This window comes from Rattus norvegicus, chromosome 13 (genome assembly GCF_021556685.1).
Source record: "Rattus norvegicus strain SHRSP/BbbUtx chromosome 13, alternate assembly SHRSP_T2T, whole genome shotgun sequence".
Classification (NCBI taxonomy): Eukaryota; Metazoa; Chordata; class Mammalia; order Rodentia; family Muridae; genus Rattus; species Rattus norvegicus.
In genome coordinates this window covers 50,030,457-50,049,160 of record NC_141546.1, presented here as the reverse complement: position 1 = coordinate 50,049,160, position 18,704 = coordinate 50,030,457, and the positions used below count along the sequence as shown (strand labels likewise).

Sequence of the window (18,704 nt, the reverse complement as noted above, 5' to 3'; positions counted from 1 at the left end):
ATTTTAGGGCACATTTTTCTTGCCTACCCTCTTCATTCTTCCTCTATCTGGGTTCTGCATGGGACATTTTGTAAGGAATACCATTTAATGGTCCTAGAGGGTATGGGTGATATCAGGTGGCCACTCTGCAGTTCAAAGGTGAGGTAAACACGACTCCTACCGTCTCCTTGTGAGGTGCGCACACACAGGCAGCGCCCTACTGTGCCTCCTTCCTCCGCAGGTGGCAAGAGTCCACTCTGGCTTTGCAAAGCTCTGCCTACATCTGAGTCCACCTAGGACAACGTGTTGTCCCCCCATATGGGACAGCGCGCCTAACCAGACCACTTGCAGAACACTTTCTCATGGTTCCCCATCTCCCTTGAGATCTAGAGCATTTGAGAAATAAAACAATTTAATGGCTTCTTTGATGTACAGACAACAGAAAGACAAACATTTCTCTCCATGCATGGTACAATGAAATTCAGGGACAAGAGGTCATCCAAGGACAGGAGTCATGGTACTCGGGTCCCCTGACAGCCTTGTGTCCTATGGTCCAACTTGAGGGCTCAGTAGCTGCAGTCACTGGGGAGAGGTGGGAGGCCCCACGGCCTCCTGGGATGGGGGTTAGGTGACAGCTGCTAAGTATGCCAGCATGCATGGGCACTGCCATGCACGGGTGGACCAGGAGCCGAGAGGGAAGCAGGCTTCCAGGTGGACTCTGGAGATGACCATGGGCTCAGTGGCACCATAACAGTTCCTGAGGCTGGGGCCAGGCCAAGCTAAAGTATTGGCACTGGAAAAGTGGGAATGGGGGCCACGGCATCGTAGAGCACAGGCTGAGGGCTGGGTCACACTTTCGTCGCACCCACCGAGCTATTGACGGCACAGCTCCGTCTCCCAAAGAGCTATAAACATCCTTAAGATGTGGAGCTGTGAGGAACGGCGAGGACAGGAGGGAGGAATTTCACCAATTGTGTGGCCGTCTCAACCATCTCTGTTCTCTTCTGCCTTCCTTTCCCTCCCTTCTACCCCAGAGACCTACAGAGACACTAGAGACCAAAGACCCAATCCCACTCCCTAGTTATAACAGTCGAGTACATTTCTAGAGAGAGGGAGAAGGACAAATGCCACGGGCATTTGAAGGGAAGACCCAGGGAAGACTGCCCCAGAAGCTGGTAGCCGAGGTCTGGGTCCCTGACACTGCCATGGCAATCATCTAACTGAGCATCTTGTGTCGATCGAAGACCGTCTTCCGCTGCTCCTGCACCTGTAGCTTCCATCGCTGCTGAGCGCCTTCCACCCGCTCCAGGACGGTGTTTGCTCGGGGTCCTCCAATGGATGCGGCGGCGGCAGCCATGGAGCGGGCATCCTGCATTGGAAGAGAAAGGAAATGATCGGAAACGAGGACGGATGGGTCGGGGCTCTGGATCTTTAATGTCTGGCGTGGAACCAAGTGTCCCGTGAGCACTTCTGAAGTCCGAATTCCCCAAGGGCTGTGGGCTCCAGGAGGGCTCTGCGCTCCAGGAGGGCTCTGCCTTGTCGTCTGAAGACCTCAGCAGTGTGCCTAGCCAGAAAGCCTTAGTGTCATTAAGAGTCAGGAACATTTCTGGGGCCCTAGTTACTCCAGTAGAGCTGTCTCAGGTCTAGGTCCCACCATGGGTCCACTCCTAAGTCTCAGGAGAAGGACTGAGTATTGGCTTCAAGACCTCGTGTACATTGGCCAAGAACTATGTACCCAAATGCACAGGGCAGGTACTTGTTTGCACGCCTCCTCTCTGTCCTACTGGGGACAAGAAGGCCAGGACCAGGGTCTGGCTATGGGGCCTTTAAAGGAGTCAGCACAGATCACAGCGATAGCGTCTCTTGGAGAGGGTAGGTGAAAGCACGCACGCACACACGCACGCACGCACGCACGCACGCACGCACGCACGCACGCACGCACGCACGCCCGCCCATGCGTGCAGAGTTTGCTTCTCCTAAAAACAAAGAGATGGGACATCCTTCAGAGTCCAGGAGGGTGGCAGTCTAGGGTTCGACCCTAGCATTCCCATTCCAGGGCCTGCTGTGAGGTTGGTCAGCCCCCTGCTCCGCAGCTCTGTGCACTCTCTCCCTCTCCCGGTTTCCTTGTCCCCCTTCCCCTTTGCTCTCAGACCCACTTCACTTCTGTCGTCAGTCTTCTCTTAATTATCACTCCTCTGCCTCTGAAGCTCCAGAGCCCGTGCATTTCCTGCAGGACCCGGAGCTGATCTTTGGGGGAGAATTAGAGCCGAGGGCCAGGCCCACAGCCCACGGGGATTTCCTCCCTTGCTCTCCCCGCCTCTCATCTCCTGCCACACATCTCTTAAAGGATTAGCGCAACCCTCTAAGCCCAGAGCCGCCCAGTAAATGCAACTTGGCTTCTAATGCCCCGAGCTGGCATGGCTTCTGTCACTGCACAGCTGCCAGGGTGGAGAGAAGGGCAGAGCGGGAAGGTACAGACAGGCTGGCCGCGCAGAGAGGCGGCGGGATGCAAAGGGCTGCAGCAGTCTTACCCTTGGAGCACAGTGCTGGGCAGTTCAGTTCGTCTAGAGCTCACTTGTTTCTAAGGTGACTTACAGATGGTCCCCTAGGAGCCCACGCTCAAGACTCTTGAGTGGGGCATCATTGGCAGCAGGTGAGGCCCAGGCCCATAATCCAAACTACCCAGAAAATAGAAATAGAAGGACAGCAAGTTCAAGGCCAGCAGGAACCACTTAGTGGCATGCTGTCTCAGGATAGACCGTGTTTAAAGAGCTAGGCCTGGGTCTCTAGTAAATAAAGCACTAGCTAATCATGCATGTGGCTGTAGGGATGATTTCTAGCAACATGACCAAACTGAAAAAGCAAACCGGTACAAAAATCCTAGTCACATCTCACAATACTCCTTTAGTGATCTAATGTGCTTGAGTGCACAGTGTGACTACTAGATGTGTTTGTCAGGGGGACCCATGTGTTAAGTGGCCTGGCACTCAAGTGGTCTTCTCCCTGGGAGTTCAGCACAGTGGTGCTCGCTCTAAAACACCCAGCTTTGACTCCCACATGGTCTTAGGTGGGTTAGAACCAATCTCTCTAACACAGGATGGAGACTGAGGTGTTCTCAAGGACACAACAAGTACAGAGACTCTGTCAGCTTCTGGAGATAGGAAGCATTCAAGGTCAACACAAGGAGTCTCGAATGCTGGTTTGGGAATCCACTGAAGCAGAGAAGGGGGCAAGGCAGGCAGACTACTGTCAGGGGAGATGCCTCTCAGTAGTCATCCTGGCCTACACCACCACCTCACTCTGCTCCTCCCCAGACTGGCTGTGCTGCCTAAGTTGCGCAGGCGAAGACTGCAGCTCGGCTCAGACTACTCTTAGTGTGACTGTGGGGTTTGGGGTGGGCACCAAAGATCTGCCTGCCTGGGTAACAGCTGTCCCACCAGGACCCCGGTCCAGCTTTGGGGGCTCGAGGGCTTCTCTCTTCCACACTCCTGTTCCCCTCCCTTCTAGGTACAGTGTTGCCCGGGAGGGTTCTGGCTAATAAATGCTAGGGTGTAACCAGGGAGGGCAGGCCTGTGGTCATCTGGGACATGCTGGAGTGGGTGAGAGGGTGAGCTCTGCTCTTAGGGTGTGTGAGGAAATGGGGACTGACAGAGCCAGGGCAGAGCATTAAGGGAATGTGTTGTAACTCCACATTACTACAGCTCCACTTGGGAGCGCTCAGATGAAGTCTCATCAAACAGCTCTCAAGTGGGAAAGCGCTGCTCTCGAGAGCTTCTACGTCCCCACGGCTAATGGTCTGATTAAAAGGTATTAGAGTAGCCACCCACATCTATTCCCAAGAAGACCCTCATGATTGCCTGCTCAGCACTGGAGTTGGCAGGGGAATGGGGATGGGAGTGGGGCAGCAAGGAAAGTCATTTCCTTTAACCCCTCTTCTCCCATCAGGGCTGGGGCTGAGGAATGCAGGGAGGCAGGGGATAGTTAGGGCAGGGGGTGGATGAAGCCCCTCTCACAATGGAGGCTGAATATAGATGGCTCCCCAGGTAACCAGACCAATGTCACCCTGACAAGCATACACCACTTTACCCCAGGATCTTCCCCAGGCACTTAACAGGCGTATTCACAGGTTCCTGTGGAAAATGGGTAATATCCCCTCCATCTTGAGCACAATGAAACTTAGATTCTGAGGGAGAAATTGCCTTGCAAACCAAGGTCACCCAGCTTCATGGGACCACATTTGAACTTGCTCACACCCCAGATCTTAGGACTCAGTTGCTTCTGTCTTTGGCTTGATTTTTCCCAAGAGGAAATCATTTGGATGACCAGAGAAGCAGGCTCGACTCACCCCAGAGTTACTACAGGTTACTTGTGGCCAGAGGCCCACCTCTCTAGGAAAGAGCATCCCAGTGCCTGCAAAAGCCTTTAGTGCACGATCCCAACAGCAGCCCTCAGGCAAGAGCTACTCTGTCTATTCCAGGCTTAGAAAACCATACCCTAAGATCAGTGGCAAGGCAGTGAGTGGCAGAGCTGGGACCCCAACCAGGACCACTCTCAAGGACTGTGCAGTCCAGTCCCAGATGTTCTAGAATTATCTGTGGAACAGCACATCTTTCTATTCTATTATCAGGGTTAGGAGGCCATCTGAACAGTGTGGAGCAGTGTTTTCCAAGCCCCAGAGCACCCAGGTTTCTTAGCACATATGGCCATCCACGCACAGACAGGAAGGGCGGCCATTCTTCAGAGATGTTAGTATTCTTTTCTGCTGGCCCTCCATGCCCTTAGTTCCCATCACCCTTAGCTCTTTTGGTTTCCTTGTGCACCGTCCTCCACAGGAGTCTCAGAACTAACTCTATGCACTGCCCCCACTGGGGTAAGAACTTTGAAGACCCTGTCAGAGCTTGGGGCGAGTGGCAGAGACAGCAAGAGCCTCAGGAGAAACCCTCATTTCTCCCTCTTCAAAGGGGGCCAGCTCTGTACATCTGAAACAGCTCTGTTGCCGTTTCTGTCCCCACAAACATGCTGGCTTCCTCCTTTCAAAGGGCGTCTGAGCCTGGGGATTAGGTCTAATGCCACTGGAATCCAGGGAGGCAGCGCCCAGCAGCCAGGCCCACTGAGGCTCTGCCAGCGTTTTCAAAGGGAGCACGAGCACGACAGGCTTTCATCTCCCTCTGTGGACTGGGCTGCGCTGTGGGGGGGAACCTCCCTTTCTTTGCCAGAGGCCCCTGGCCCCTGGCAGGAGAGCTCCTACCTACAAGACTTGGGGTGATGGAGCCCAGGAGACCCTCAAACCTAACAAACACTGGCTATCAAATTTCACTTCTACCTGGGCCCCAGGCTCCTGGGTGTGGGAAAGGGGAGTCCCTGAGGACCAGACACTGTTCTTTCTGAGGTCATTGGCGGTATAGGCTCACGTGACATCTCAAGGAAGTCCTAAGGCTTACGCCAACTTTCCCTTTTTGAGCTGAAAGTTAAGTTTCTTTAGGTCAGGGGAGGTCTCTCCTTAGGCAAACACTGCCCAGGCCTCTATTCAGCCTAGAGGCCATGGCTTCACAGCCACTTAGAAGGCAGCTGTGGAAACCTTCTTGGGGCTGATTGTGGGGGCAACAGTCTGTCCCTCACCACTCCAGTCTCAGGCCCTGTAAGAAGGCCATTCCGGCTTCCGCTGACGAGGTACAGTGCTTACTCTCTCCCATCAGCCCTCAGAGCTGCAATCAAAGTCCCCCTCTGCTAGGAAGCCTTCCCTGACACAGGGACCTCTTTTACTAAAAATGTCATCCTGGGGACATTTGGAGAGATGGCTCAGGGGTTAAGAGCACTGACTGCTCTTCCAGAGGTCCTGAGTTCAATTCCCAGTAACCACATGGTGGCTCACAACCATCTGTAGTGGGATTTTGGCGCCCTCTTCTGGTGCACAGGCATATATGTATGCAGGCAGAACACTGGATATAATAAATAGATTAAAAAGTCCTCTTTTAGGGCCTTAAAGATGATTTTTCCCAAAGTAACCCCATTCCCCAAAGACTGTCACCCCTCAAAGTCATCTGGCCCAGTCATCTAGCTTCGGCTGTCATGGGGCTGAAGCCTGTGCACAGGCCAAAGGTCTTAGTAAATCTCCCCGCACAGTCCCGCCTGCAGGATTCAGAACACAGCAGGAGAGAATGGGAGCTGTGAGCCAGGCACCTACGCCTGGACCCCATGCAGAACCACCGGAAGCCAGGGGACGGAGCAGAGAAGGCCATGTAATGAGAGCACAGTGTTTTCTGGCCCACTCTGAGGGTACTGGATGAGACTCTTCCTGCCCCTCCATCCCCCACCACTCCCAACCCTGGAGCTTGGGACCGTGCAGAGCAAGCTGACTTCAGATCAGAGTCTCCGAGAAACTAAATACGTCACTTTACGACCCCTAGAAACCTTGGGTGGGAGATGGGCAGTGTCCTGCTACCTGTCCTCTCCAGACGGGGGATGAGCTCATAAGCTCTGACTTAAATCTGCCAGTGCTGCCGGCTGCAACCCCTTATATGGTCAGACAGCAGTACTGCAGGGAAGCCGCAGGCAGGGAGAGCCTCCTCTGACCCCACATGCTCGGTAGGAAGAGAGGCCCAGGCTCAGACGTAGAGACGGCAAGCCACCCTTCCCCTGGCTCCACACCTAGGATGGGATGGCAGGAGACACGGCAAGGCCATGCCCAAGAGCCATGCATTCCTCGGGAATCATGGCTCGAGCTATGTAATCATCGGCTGCATCTCTCAATTATTCCCCCGGCCAGGACTGCAATTACCACCTCACCCCTAATCGCCCGTGTTTATTAGTGATCCCCCCTCTCCTATCAGACCTGCGATTACTCCACATTAATAACTGGGTAGATGAGCGAGCTTTCCTCTCAAGCAAGACCACCCAACTGCCAGGGCCACCTCCTCCCTCGTCCCATCTCCAGGGGAGGTGAGGCTCGTCACCTCTGCTCCCCCTTTGGCCAAATCCATGCCAGCAGGAGGCTGACTGGGGTGCAGGCTCCCAGTGCCTGCCTGCCTGTCCTTATCCTCACTGTTTGGCTGGCCCAGACCCCAGCACTTGAGAAGCTCCACACAGACCCCAAGTGTCAGGGTCCTCCCTTGGATTTGAGTTTTCCTTTGTCTCTAGTGTAGAACTTTAAAACCCCTCAAACTGTAATTGCCTTGGGCGGTTGGCCTGGGCCTGGTCACCTCCAGCGACCTACAACTCACTAGATTAAAAGGAAGCCCTCCTCTTCATCATCAAACTGTAAGAACACGCCTGCACAGTTCTGCTAAATCTCCCACTGCAACCTGTGGGTGGGCCCTTCTGTCCCCCAGCCAAGCTCTCCTCTATAAACATCAGAAGGCTGCTGGCGTGGTCCATGGTTTTTCTCTTCTTTAAGGTAGCCATCTTCTGGTTTCTTCAGTGAAATCTCCCAGGTACCAGTTGGCCGTGGCTGAGGCACACTGCTACCATGTGTTCATCTGGACACGCCTGGCTTCCTGTACCAAATTCCCACTCTGCTCACAGACAGACAGTAGTATCTTCCGTAGTGAGGCTGCAGGGACGATGTCCCTCAGACAGCTGCCTGGTATAGTGTTTCCTATCTGTTCTGGCATATGAAGTAGAATTCTTTAGTCTGACATTCAAGGCCTTCATTAATCTGACTGGACTCCCTGGGCAGCTCTACTTGCCACCACTCCTATCCTATTCTATCCTAAGAAATCCAAATCCTTCATTTGAACACACTGGTCACCACCTGCCTAAGCCCTCTGGCCTATGAGGTCCTCCCCTGCTACCAATCTCCCACGGCCAAGCTTTGTATTGAGCAAGCGCTTGACAGATGCTTGTACAAAGGAACCCACTGCCTCCGAGTCCTCCGTATACTAGACCCCAATCTGAGCAGGCAGCATATGTGTCCCTATGTGCAGCAGGCCCTGGGTGAATCGCCCTTCTCTACCCTGACTCAACTCCAGCCTAGTAACGCCATGCACTGAGGCTGCCTGGTGCCAGGTGTCAGGGACGCTCAGGGCCACCGCCTACTGCATATGGAGGGGGCAAAGGGTAAGTGCTGCTGTACCTTGGTGAAGTATGAGAAAATGGACAGGGAAAAGCAACGTGAAGATGACAGGGGCGGGGAGGAGGGGCACCTCTGCTTTAGGGTTTGGCCCAGGGAGCCAAGGTTACCTCATTCTCTTCTTCATTGTGCAGCTGCTCAGTATAGGCATCCGGCTTTCGGATGAGAGGGTCCACCAGCATCAGGAAGGCCATGTAGAGTAAGAGGGCCCCTACCACAGACAGGTAGATGACGATAATGACCTACGGAAGACATCAGCCCTTGTTCAGAGACCCAGCATCCAGATTAGACCCGTTTCTAGTCTTATATCCACCCTGGCTGCCAGTGACCATCAACAGAGACTGGTACTAGGAGGTGGTGTGGGCCTGGATGGAAGGAGGAGTGATCCACGCCACAGGCTCTGTGCTGCTCCGAGATGGTTCAGTGACAAGGGACATTCCAGTAGGCACCAAGATTTCAGAAGCAACAGCTTGCTGCTAGGGAGCTGAGAGACTCTGAGGTGACGTGAGAGGCAGGGGTCATCCGGCTATACTATACAAGAGCCTATATCAAAGAACAGAGATTCGTGAGAAACTAGGTCAGGGCAGGGAGGAGCAGCTGAGGAGGCCAGGAACAGAGACCAAAAAGAGTAAGCCTGGGAATCCAGGCTGGGCTCGCTGTGGGTGCAGGATGGGAGGCGGCGGCCTGTGTCCTGAGAGGGTGTGCTGGTCCACGCTTAGCACAATATGCATGGGAGGAAAGCAAGAGGCTGCGTCCTGAGGGCTGAGGGAGGGACGATGACCACTTCACTCATCTTCCACATATGAAGTCTCCTAAGCTAGAGAAATCGTGTCATCTGGGAAGGACAGATGCAGGCCAGCAAGATGGCTCAGCAGATTAAGGTGCCTGCCACCAAGTTTGATGACCGGGTGGACCTACATGGTGGAGAGGACTGACTCTCATAAGTCGTTCTATGTGATCTCCAAATGTGTGCTGTGACACATACCCCTACCACAGACCAAATGAATCTAATTGACAAAAGTGTAAAGGGCAGATTCAATAAGACTAATTAATTCAGGGCAGGAGAGATGGCTCAGTGGTTAGAGCACCGGCTGCTCTCCCAGGGGTCCCGAGTTCAAATCCCAGCAACCACGTGGTGGCTCACGACCATCTGTAAAGGGATCCGATACCCTCTTCTGGTGTGTCTGAAGACAGTGACAGTGTACTCACATATATAAAATAAAAATAAATCTTAAGAAAAAAAAAACAGGATTATTTTAAAAAAATAAGACTAATTCAGTGTGAAGTGTGGATACTAGAGGCTTCTTGGGTGGCCCCTATGTGACATTCAGGTCTCTCTATCGTGTCACTAATCCCTCAATTACTAAGACCACAGAAGCACCTCCTCTCTGCCTGAAATGGCCCAGATGGGCTGTGATTACCATACTGGAACCCAAGGCTGGTTGATAAAAATGGCAGAGACGAAACGTGGACCTGGCTTTGCTGGCCACACCTCAAATGCCTAACCATTGCTGGCTTCTGACCCAGCAGTGGCCCTGACTGTAAAAAGGGGTTCAAAAACCAACCAACCAACCAACATTGGGGGCCAAGAAGATGGCTCAGTCAGTGAAGTGATTGCTTACATGCATGAGGCTACAATTTAAACTTCCCAGAACCCACATTCAAAAAAAAAAATTGCAGATGTGATGGTGCGAGCTAGTACGCTCAGTGCTGTGGAGTGGACACAGGGCCTTCCTAGCCGGCTAACGGCTGAATTGGTAAGCTCCAGGTCTGCCTCAAAAGACACAGCAGAAAGCAACTGAGGAAAACACTCGAAGTTCACCCCAGCCTCCACCCGGACATGTATACACATAGAAAATAGAGAACCTCAAGACTTTTAACCTTGATTCTCTGTTAAACGCCAAGCCCAGCTGGGCCCACTTCCTCCTGAACTGAGGCAGCAGCAGTTCACGTTCAGAACTGTTGCCCACACCGACATGGGGCAAGGAGGCTACACTCACACTTGGGCCTCCTGGGTAGAGCAAACTAAGAGGGATTCGGAGCTTGTGCTGATGCAGTCCCTATGCTGGGAGCACCTTCCCTTCCACACAGGGAAGAGGTGACTCTGGACTCTGAACTGAAGGTCTTGGGCCTCTAGACGGTCTCTAGAGGGTAGGCCCTATGAAGGAAGTTCAGCACCAGTCAGGAGAGGTTCCAGAGAGGCTGCCCCCAGGCAGGAAGGTGAACAGAGGGCAACCTTCACAACCTGACAGGGCTGGGGGAAACAGACAGCCATTTTCCACATAAATAGGGTAAATACATGGAGTTACAGTCCAGAGAGGGCCACAGCTCCCTAGGGCAGGTAGGAGGAACAGTGTGAAGACTAGCTCCCCTCTAAACATGCCTCAAAGGCAGGAGCCCAAGACCAATTTGATATCTTTAAACTCAGGTGAATTATTTTCTGACGCTATTTCTCTGCTTATCAGAGGATGGCTGGCTTCACAGCCTCAAGACAGGTCTGAGGCCTGCCTTAGGACAGAAGGATGGACAAGGGCCTTGTAGCACCCTTCTCCATATCCAGAGCGGGTCATATCTATTACTTCTGTCTTCGGTTCGTCCGGATGGTTAACATGGACGAGGTTTAGGGAAAAGGAAAAGACCCGGAGTTTAATGTCCAATACCTTGTGCGGCCACGGAGGCTTTCTCCAAGGAGGGTAACCCGCATGCTCCCTTGGAGTCTACCTCTACTCATATCGCGCACTGCATCCTGACAGTCAGGCACCCTGAGGAGATGTACTCACTGCCCTCTCTCTAGAGCCACAGTTCTCAACCTGTGAGTCATGATGCCCTTGGAGGGGTCACATATCAGATATCCTGAACATCAGGTATTTACATTAGTAGTGAAATTACAGAAGCATCAGTGAAATAATTTTATGTTGGGGAGGGGGATGCTCACCACAACAGGAGGAGCTGTATTAAGGAGGTTACAGCATTAGGATGGTTGAGAACTGATGCTCTGGAGGGAAAACGGAGTCTCGAGCAGTTGTAAAAGCTCCCTCACTGCTCAGGAGCCCTGCGGCGATGTCAGAAACCCCACCCACCCCACCCAAAAGGTGGAAACCAGGTCCCTTATCGGCTTTAGGCCTTGGGATGTTAAAAGGAGAACAGAAATCATGGCGTGAGACACACGTATGCTGCCCCCAAACCCGCCACGGTACCTTGATGGTTGTGGTGCTGCGCTCCTCATACCTACACTCACAGAGCAGGCAGTAGGCTTCCACATCATGGCCAGGCACCGGCATGGGCTCCACCACATGCAGGCAGTTGCTGCAACACAAACAGACAGGGCTGACCAAGGTCCCAGACCTGGAGCTCCAGGGGCAACTAGCAGGATGCTGAAGGGGCAAGCCCATAGGTAGGAGCTCCCAGGGAGGGCTTTCCCAGCCAACAGCCCCCTTCCTGGCCATGGTCCCATTTATTTCTGTGCCAGTACAAAACTCATCAATGGTCCTAAAGCCCTGTCCTCAGCTGCCTTCTCCTCTTGTGCTGTTCCTCTTCCCGGTGGCTTCATCGGTTCCTGCAGGTTGCACCCAACTCGTGAGTCTCCAATCCAAATGTCCCATCAGCCTTCCAGCCTATTGTAACTGAACTCTTCAGGCCCATTGACAGCTTTGCTCACCGCCTAACCGCCCCCTGCCGGAGCCATAATCTCCACATCCATGCACTTTGACCCCAGTCATCAGTCCTGTGCACCAGCTGAGGGATCTGTCCTTCTGAGATGGGAGTGACCTAAAAATCTACCAAATACCCAGGACTGTCCTTCTTAGGGAACCTAAAATGTCCGGAATCCACCTTCTATATTCCTTGGCACTTCTCAGCTGGATCTCTCATGATCTTTCTCAAGCAAATGTTTATGTCTTTTCCTAGCCCCTTTACCTCTAGTTTGGGAAACCAACCAGTGCCTCCACAGCTCCTCCAATACCCAGGCAAACCAATTATCCCATTGGGTCTTCATGGTCCACCTCTGGCCCTACCCTACGGCAGCCCAATCTGCCTACCCTGCCCTCTCCAGTTGAATGCTTCAGTCCTAAGGTCTGAACACCCAGTCACATACCCATCCCCTGCCTCATCCCCACCCCACAGCTCTTAATCCTTGATTTGTACTCTTCTACCCAGTAGATGTGAAGTCCCATGAAAGCACAAGTTATATCTTGCATGTGTCTATATCCCTTGGGCCGAGCATGGTGCTGACCAGGGCTCAGTGGGTGACTGCCAACTAGATCAGAAGCCGAGAGTGAGCCTCCACTGCTCACTGTCACCAGCAGTGCCCCTGAGCAACGTGGGCACATTCTCCATCAAAATGAAGGGAGCAAGCCCAGAACAGCAAAAAATGGCAGCTTCACTACATCTGTGAGGTTTTGGCTACCACCAGTGGCTGACTCAGTCCAGCTTGAGTCTAGCTGTGCAATTAGGTCTCATTCCCAAACTTCCTTAGATCGTTAGGTTTCCAACCAAAAGACCCCATAGAAAAAGCACTATCCCCAGGATTCTTCTTATTTTCTATAAGCTACTCAGAGGCTCAAATTGGTGAAGCAGGCAGGCGTCGTGTTATAGCATACAGCCCGCCTTCCCTGACTGAAGCCTGCCCCTGTCCCACCTTGTGAGACACTGTGGTTGACACATGGAGATGTAGGTCACTTTAAAAGGCAAGCATGACTCCCTGAGTACAATCAGGCCTGCTATTCCAAGCTGTCAGCAGGCTGGGGTTTTGGCAGCGGCACCAAGGATATGCAAGACCATGCACTGAAACAAGAGTGGAAGTCCTTCAAAGGACTCCGTGCTCCTTGAGTCTAGCGTGTGGCACCCATCTGTTATCTAATCCTCTGGTGATCCTGGTTCCACCTCTGGGAAACAGGTGTGAGACTCTATCCTCTGCGCCAGGAACAGGGGTCTCCGTGCTGTGTGCTTCAGGGCATCCATGACCCGGAAATCACTCACAAACAAGGCTAGTTTCTACTGGTCACCGTGAGCCAGACGCGGTGGCGTACACCTGTAATCCCCATGCACCGGGAACTAGGGCAAGGGGATCTTGAGTTCAAGGCTGTCCTGAACTATGTGAAACTGTCTCTAAAACGTAAAACGAAATCAATCTCTCACCATTCCTGTGCAGAGTGAATGCAGCCTTCCCTTCTCCAACAAACTAAGCCTCCAGGGAGCAGAGGTCTCCCTTTCCTGAGCCATACAGAGCTCTGGATCAGAAAGGTTACTCCATAGCTACAGTAGGATCTGTGGATGCTCTGGAAACCCAAGGTGTAGTATTAGGAAACCATCTTTAGTTCTTCAACTTGGGACCCTGCTACCTAGGAAAATAGGCTGCAAACGGAACAGCAGTAAGAAGGTGAAATATTTCTGTCCTTTCTGGCTCTCCTGGGAGTCACGGAAACCCTACGCACTTCCATTTACCTTTTGGGGACTGGGCAGGAAACACTGAGGGAAGAGAGCGAAGGAGAAAGACAAGTCAAGTATACTTCTCTGCTCTTCTATGGAGTCTGTAACGTTAGTAACTTGCTTGACCTCTCGGGGCCTCCATCTTTTCACTGATGATGGAAGCTAAGCTTGAGTTGTGTCTTTCAAACTGTGTCCCCTTGGGTAGCACTGAATACTGTGTAGGAGGTAGGCGGTGATAAGGAAGGGTCTGCAGGGCCTCTCAGCCAGTTCAGTTCCTGGTTCATACCTCATACAGCCTGTGTTTCCCTGATAGACTGTGTCTGTGGAAGGATCCTACTTTAACACCTCAACCCCGGGACTCGTCTAAGTGACATTTCTCAACAGACCCACCAAGGGGGCCTTTTTACATGCATGTGATTATATTCTTTCAACACTAGATGATAGAAACCAGTCACCCATTAATATGACACTGGATGCCGGCCTCAATCTGAACAGCAGCATGGGGCACTGGTCCTGAAGGCTCAAAGAGATCTAATTCTAGCCCTAGCACTAAGATGCTAGGACCATGTCGATCTCACCAAGTAAATCCGTGATGGCTCCCAGCCAAGGTCAGTGTGGTCAGGCCCTAGAATCCTGGGGTTTTACCGCCAAGTTTCAGTCTCTGCCCAACACCCTTAAGGGAAGGAACTGCTCTGACATACGGTTCTTAATGTGAGACTGCTCATCAGATAGCCCCCAAGTCTGCTTCTAAAGGGAAGGGAGAAACTACAGCTTGGAAGTTTTAGGCAGGATCCCATCCTCTGGGCAACCAAGCTGGGGTTTTTCAGGTCATAACTATGATCCCAGAGAGTGTTGCTCAAGTCTGCCTGTGTGAAGGAAGTGGGGTCAGTGTGTGGTGTCTTTGCTGATGAGCAGGGGTCCACTGGGGTCTCTCCCAAACCGCCATCATTTTGATACCATCATCAGGTCAGTAGAAATACAAGAATTAGACTAGTGCTTTAGGAGAAGGCCACACTTTCCAGGGCAATACAATAATTTGATTATGTAATCTCTAGGGAGGATGATAATATATTATTATTAATAATATCAGCTAACATATGCCAACATGTACAGTATCATCCTAAGTACTGTATAAATCCACATAAGCACACACACCTCACACTCAAAGTATACCATATTTTACTCATATGGAAATCAATGTGGGGCTGGAGAGATGGCTCAGAGGTTAAGAGCACTGGCTGCTCTTCCAGAGGTCCCCAGGTTTGATTCCCAGCATCCACATGGCAGCTCACAAGCTTCTGTAACTTCTGTTCCAAGGGATCCAATCCAAGAGCCCTCTTTTGGCCTCTGCAGGCACTACATGCTAATAGGCAAACACACACACACACACACACACACACGCACACGCACACGCACACGCACACGCATACTCACACATGCAAACGCACAGCCAGACTTGGATCCAGGAAGGATGGTTCGAGAGTCTATGCACCCACATAGAATGCCTCTTGGAAATGGCTACCCCGATGTTTGAAAATAGCCAACCTGAAAACTCTCAAATGTTCTCTGGATCAATGGCACCGTGAGCACCAAGGACGCCAAGCAAAGGTTGCCCCTCCACCATTACCATATTTGTTGAATCAAAATCTTGGCAGGAGGAGAGTGCCAGGACTGTGTCTCCTCAAAGCTCACCTAATGATTCTTGACGCACAAGTAGCAACAGCCAGCCTTGACCCAGTGCCATGACCTTACCCGTATGCACTCTGACGTCTTCCCATCCTCTACCAGCACTGGAAACGGCTTTTGACCCACACTGAGGTCCTGAAGCGTCCACCAACCAGCTCTACTTCTCCACTATGAAACCATCCCAAGCCTTCCTGGCTCCAATCCCAAATGCTCCTTCCCCTCTGTCTTCCACCACGGTCTCTCTCCCTGTCTTGAACATCCACTGAATGTCTCCAGGTCTCTCTCTCTCTTCCGAACAGTTCTAGCTCTTTAAACAAATCCTTCTACAACACTGTATTTATACATTCCCTCACTGGCTTTCCTTACCTGAATGAATTCTTGGTCATTCAGTGGTGTTATTTGTTTTTGTTTTTTAAAGTAAGGGACTAAGAAGTGAATTCAAGACCAGAGACATAAGGAACATAGCATAAGGTCTTTGGATACAATGGGGAGAATATCTACTCCTTTTACCTTAGAAGGCTGCTAGACACTAACAGAGCACACAGGTAAAGGGCTTTGCAAAAGTGCACGGTACGGACGTCTGCCTTGTCTCTTCTACCATTCAACATGTAATCAATAGAGACTTGAATTCAAAGCAAAACAACAAAACCCAACCTCCTCAGATGGAATTCAAGATACCTGGAATTTTGTTAACAAATGGTTAAGGACAAAATTGTAGGCTCCCCACAGAAATGGGTAACTTATATCCAGAATAAGGAATCCAGTAAGCATTGATAATTTCGGGCAGGTGACAGAGCCAGGGACCAGCCATTTACAGTGTCTTACCAGTCCTTCTGAGACACATTCTGGTTGTAAATGTGCCCGCTGATGTTTCTGTAAGGGGGACAGATGCATTTGCACCGGATATCTTCAGAGCTCTGGAAAGACAAAGAAGAAACAGCAGGGAAGAATCCTGCCTGGGTTCAGAGTCTATAGACAGGCTAGCAAAGTCTAGTGCTCTTGCTCTGTAAGGGGACTATATGCATGCTTTTGAATTTTCCCATCCTCAATTCATCAAGGACTGGCTCTATGAGAAGTGTTCCTCCCCTGGGTCCTCAAGATAGAAACCTCTCTGGTATCAAACAAATGCACAGGCGTTACCCAAGGCTGCCTGCCATCCATGAAGTGGTGTGCTTTGGGGGGGGGGGGGGGTTGAGGGGTTGGGTGGGGGAGTGGGGGCTGCAGTGTCTAGCAAGCAAAGTGACTGACAGATGGGCTTTTTCAACCCTGGGGCCCACAACTGTGTATTTTCTGTCTGAGAAGCTAAGTGGCCAGATCCCCCCACTGCCCCCTCAATTCTGTCTTACTCCCTAGGTTAGAATGGGGGAAAGGAATGAATAAAGAAAACTGAGTTGTTACCACGGGAAGGCTCCCGTCAGGAATTCCTTGAAGAGCAAAGAAGCAAGCCCTGATACTTCAATGCCTCAGTGAGAGTCAGAATCGAAAGCTTGAGCCACATACATCATCTAAGTCTAGCTGCTGGTCTCCTACCCGGAAGGAGTAAGCGTGGCCTCTGGAGTCCACAGTGCAGCTGGGTTAGCCCTGAAGCCGAGGCTCCCATCTGTGCATGCCTTTACACTCGGAGCATTTTACAGTGTTACATGATTTGATTATCAAATTGAGCAGGAGAGTCGACCACAGCTGTTTTTATTTAGGGCAAAGGAAGCTACAGAGAACTTGGGTAACTTCTCTAAACAAAACTTTTTTGCTTGAGAATTCCACCTAGGGCTAGTTTGGTCGAAAATCTGTGCGGTATGCTCGGAACCCTGTGCTCCTTACACCCTGAGGAAGGCGTGCAGTTGGTCCCAGGTAGGGTCCTCCCCCAACCCCTCTACCCTAACTAGGGTTCTTGGGTTGGGGGAGGGGTAAGGGCGGCGCTTAGGCTACCTCGGTGGCAGCCCAGAAGGCCTGGTGCTGCTGGCCCACTTCCCTCACCTTGTTGGCTTGAGCCGGGGGTACCAGCAAGCACCCCACCACAGCCACCAAACACAGCAGCTTCATGCTTATCGGGCTTGCTGAGCCAGCAAGACTAGACGCCTAGGAGATAAAAAGAAACATGGAGTCGGAAGAAGGGAAGGTGGTCACAACAGAGCCAGCACCCTCGGCCCCTTTACAGCTTTGCTGGAGGAGGGAAGGGGGCTGAGTTCCAGGATTCCTGGGCCTTCTAAACCTTTCCCTCTCTCCCTACCAAGTCCAGCTCTCAAAAGCTATCTGTGCACTAGCAGAGGGGGTTTTCTGCGGATACAGCCGCCGGGAGCCCCCAGATCCTGTCACCAGGCCCCGCTCCGACCCTCACCTCTCCTCCCACCGCCCTCCGCCATCTCTGCTTCCACCGCCCTGGTAGTGCCGTTCAGGACAAACGAGAAGCCCGGGTTCTGACCGCCAAGAGTACTGCACACCCTGCCTAAGGATTTGGGGTGGTCGGGAACCCCCAATGTCCCTGCGACCCCGCACCCCTCCCCCAATGCCGGTCCACCAACCTGCAAGCTCCGCCGCAGCCGCCAAAGACCAGCAGGCTCCACCCCTCCAGCATCTATTGGCTACTTCAGCCGCCGCTCGACCCAACCTCGCTAGTCGCCAAGACTTCAAGACCCACCTTCTCTTGGTCCCAGAGGCTCCCACTCTAGGGAGAGGCGGGCATTTCTCTACCAGGATTAAGCAAGAAAAGGGAATGTCTGCCTTTCCGACTAAAAAACTGAAGCTCTAGCACTGTGGGTCCTGTCAACTCTTCCCAGAGTGCTTTGTTTTTCCTAGCCTTATACTATCTTCCTGTTTCGAGGAAAGCATTTTAGAAACGAAGCTAGTAACAATAGTAATGATTTTAGAACAAGATCAAGGACCATTGTGCGTATTCACAGTCTGAAAATATTATTTAAAGAGCCACAATTTTGTTTTGTTTTTTAACAAGGAACTCGAGGGCCTAGTCTATATTCCTTCACACAAAAGACTACGCCGAAGAGGGCAAAACAGAATTAGTAATAGGCATGGGGCTGGACGGGGCTGTGCCTCATTAGCCTGCACTGGTTCTAAAAGCCTGGCAAATTAAAACAAGGTGTACTAGGCCCATCTGGGACTAGGAGGAGGTTACAGGCTACAGAGGGACAGATGTGAACTTCTTACCAGCAGTGAAGGAAACTGGAGTCATCTGAGTCCAGGAGCCACGGCAGTAAGGACACTTGAGCTTGGGCCTCAGCACTGCATCAAACTAAGCTCCTGTGTTACCCTAGAATCCACGCACTCCTTCTCTGGGTACCAGTTTCCTTAACTAAGGGTCCCTTCAGCTTTGATGGGATGGGGGTTCCTGGAAGGAGGAATAATCATATGGCACATAAGAGTTTTCCTCCCCCAACATATTATTTGAACACTAATGTGTCAGATACTATATGAGACACTGAAGCTGATTGGGGGAGGGGAGGCTAGCCTCATCTCTGCTCTTGTATGACTTGATATTTATTACCACCCCCCCCCCAAAAAAACCCCAAAAAAACAAAAAACAATGGTCGTA

At 51.8% G+C, this 18,704-nt stretch overlaps 1 protein-coding gene across 2 annotated transcripts; it reads right to left on the bottom strand.

The window, feature by feature from the left end:
- Nucleotides 1-373: 373 nt before the first annotated feature.
- Tmem9 (transmembrane protein 9) lies at nt 374-17,721 on the bottom strand. Of its 2 annotated transcripts, none has more exons than NM_001105953.2 (6): nt 17,680-17,721; nt 17,135-17,236; nt 15,986-16,077; nt 11,245-11,353; nt 8,158-8,289; nt 374-1,348 (listed from the first exon to the last, which is right to left on the bottom strand). In NM_001105953.2, the coding sequence occupies exons 2-6, from the start codon at nt 17,198-17,200 to the stop codon at nt 1,196-1,198; spliced, it is 552 nt and encodes a 183-aa protein (NP_001099423.2). In that variant the 5' UTR covers nt 17,201-17,236; nt 17,680-17,721; the 3' UTR covers nt 374-1,195. The 2 variants fall into 2 exon arrangements, with proteins under 2 accessions (NP_001099423.2, NP_001264192.1); NM_001277263.1 differs by lacking the exon at nt 17,680-17,721 and adding an exon at nt 17,496-17,614.
- Nucleotides 17,722-18,704: the final 983 nt, after the last annotated feature.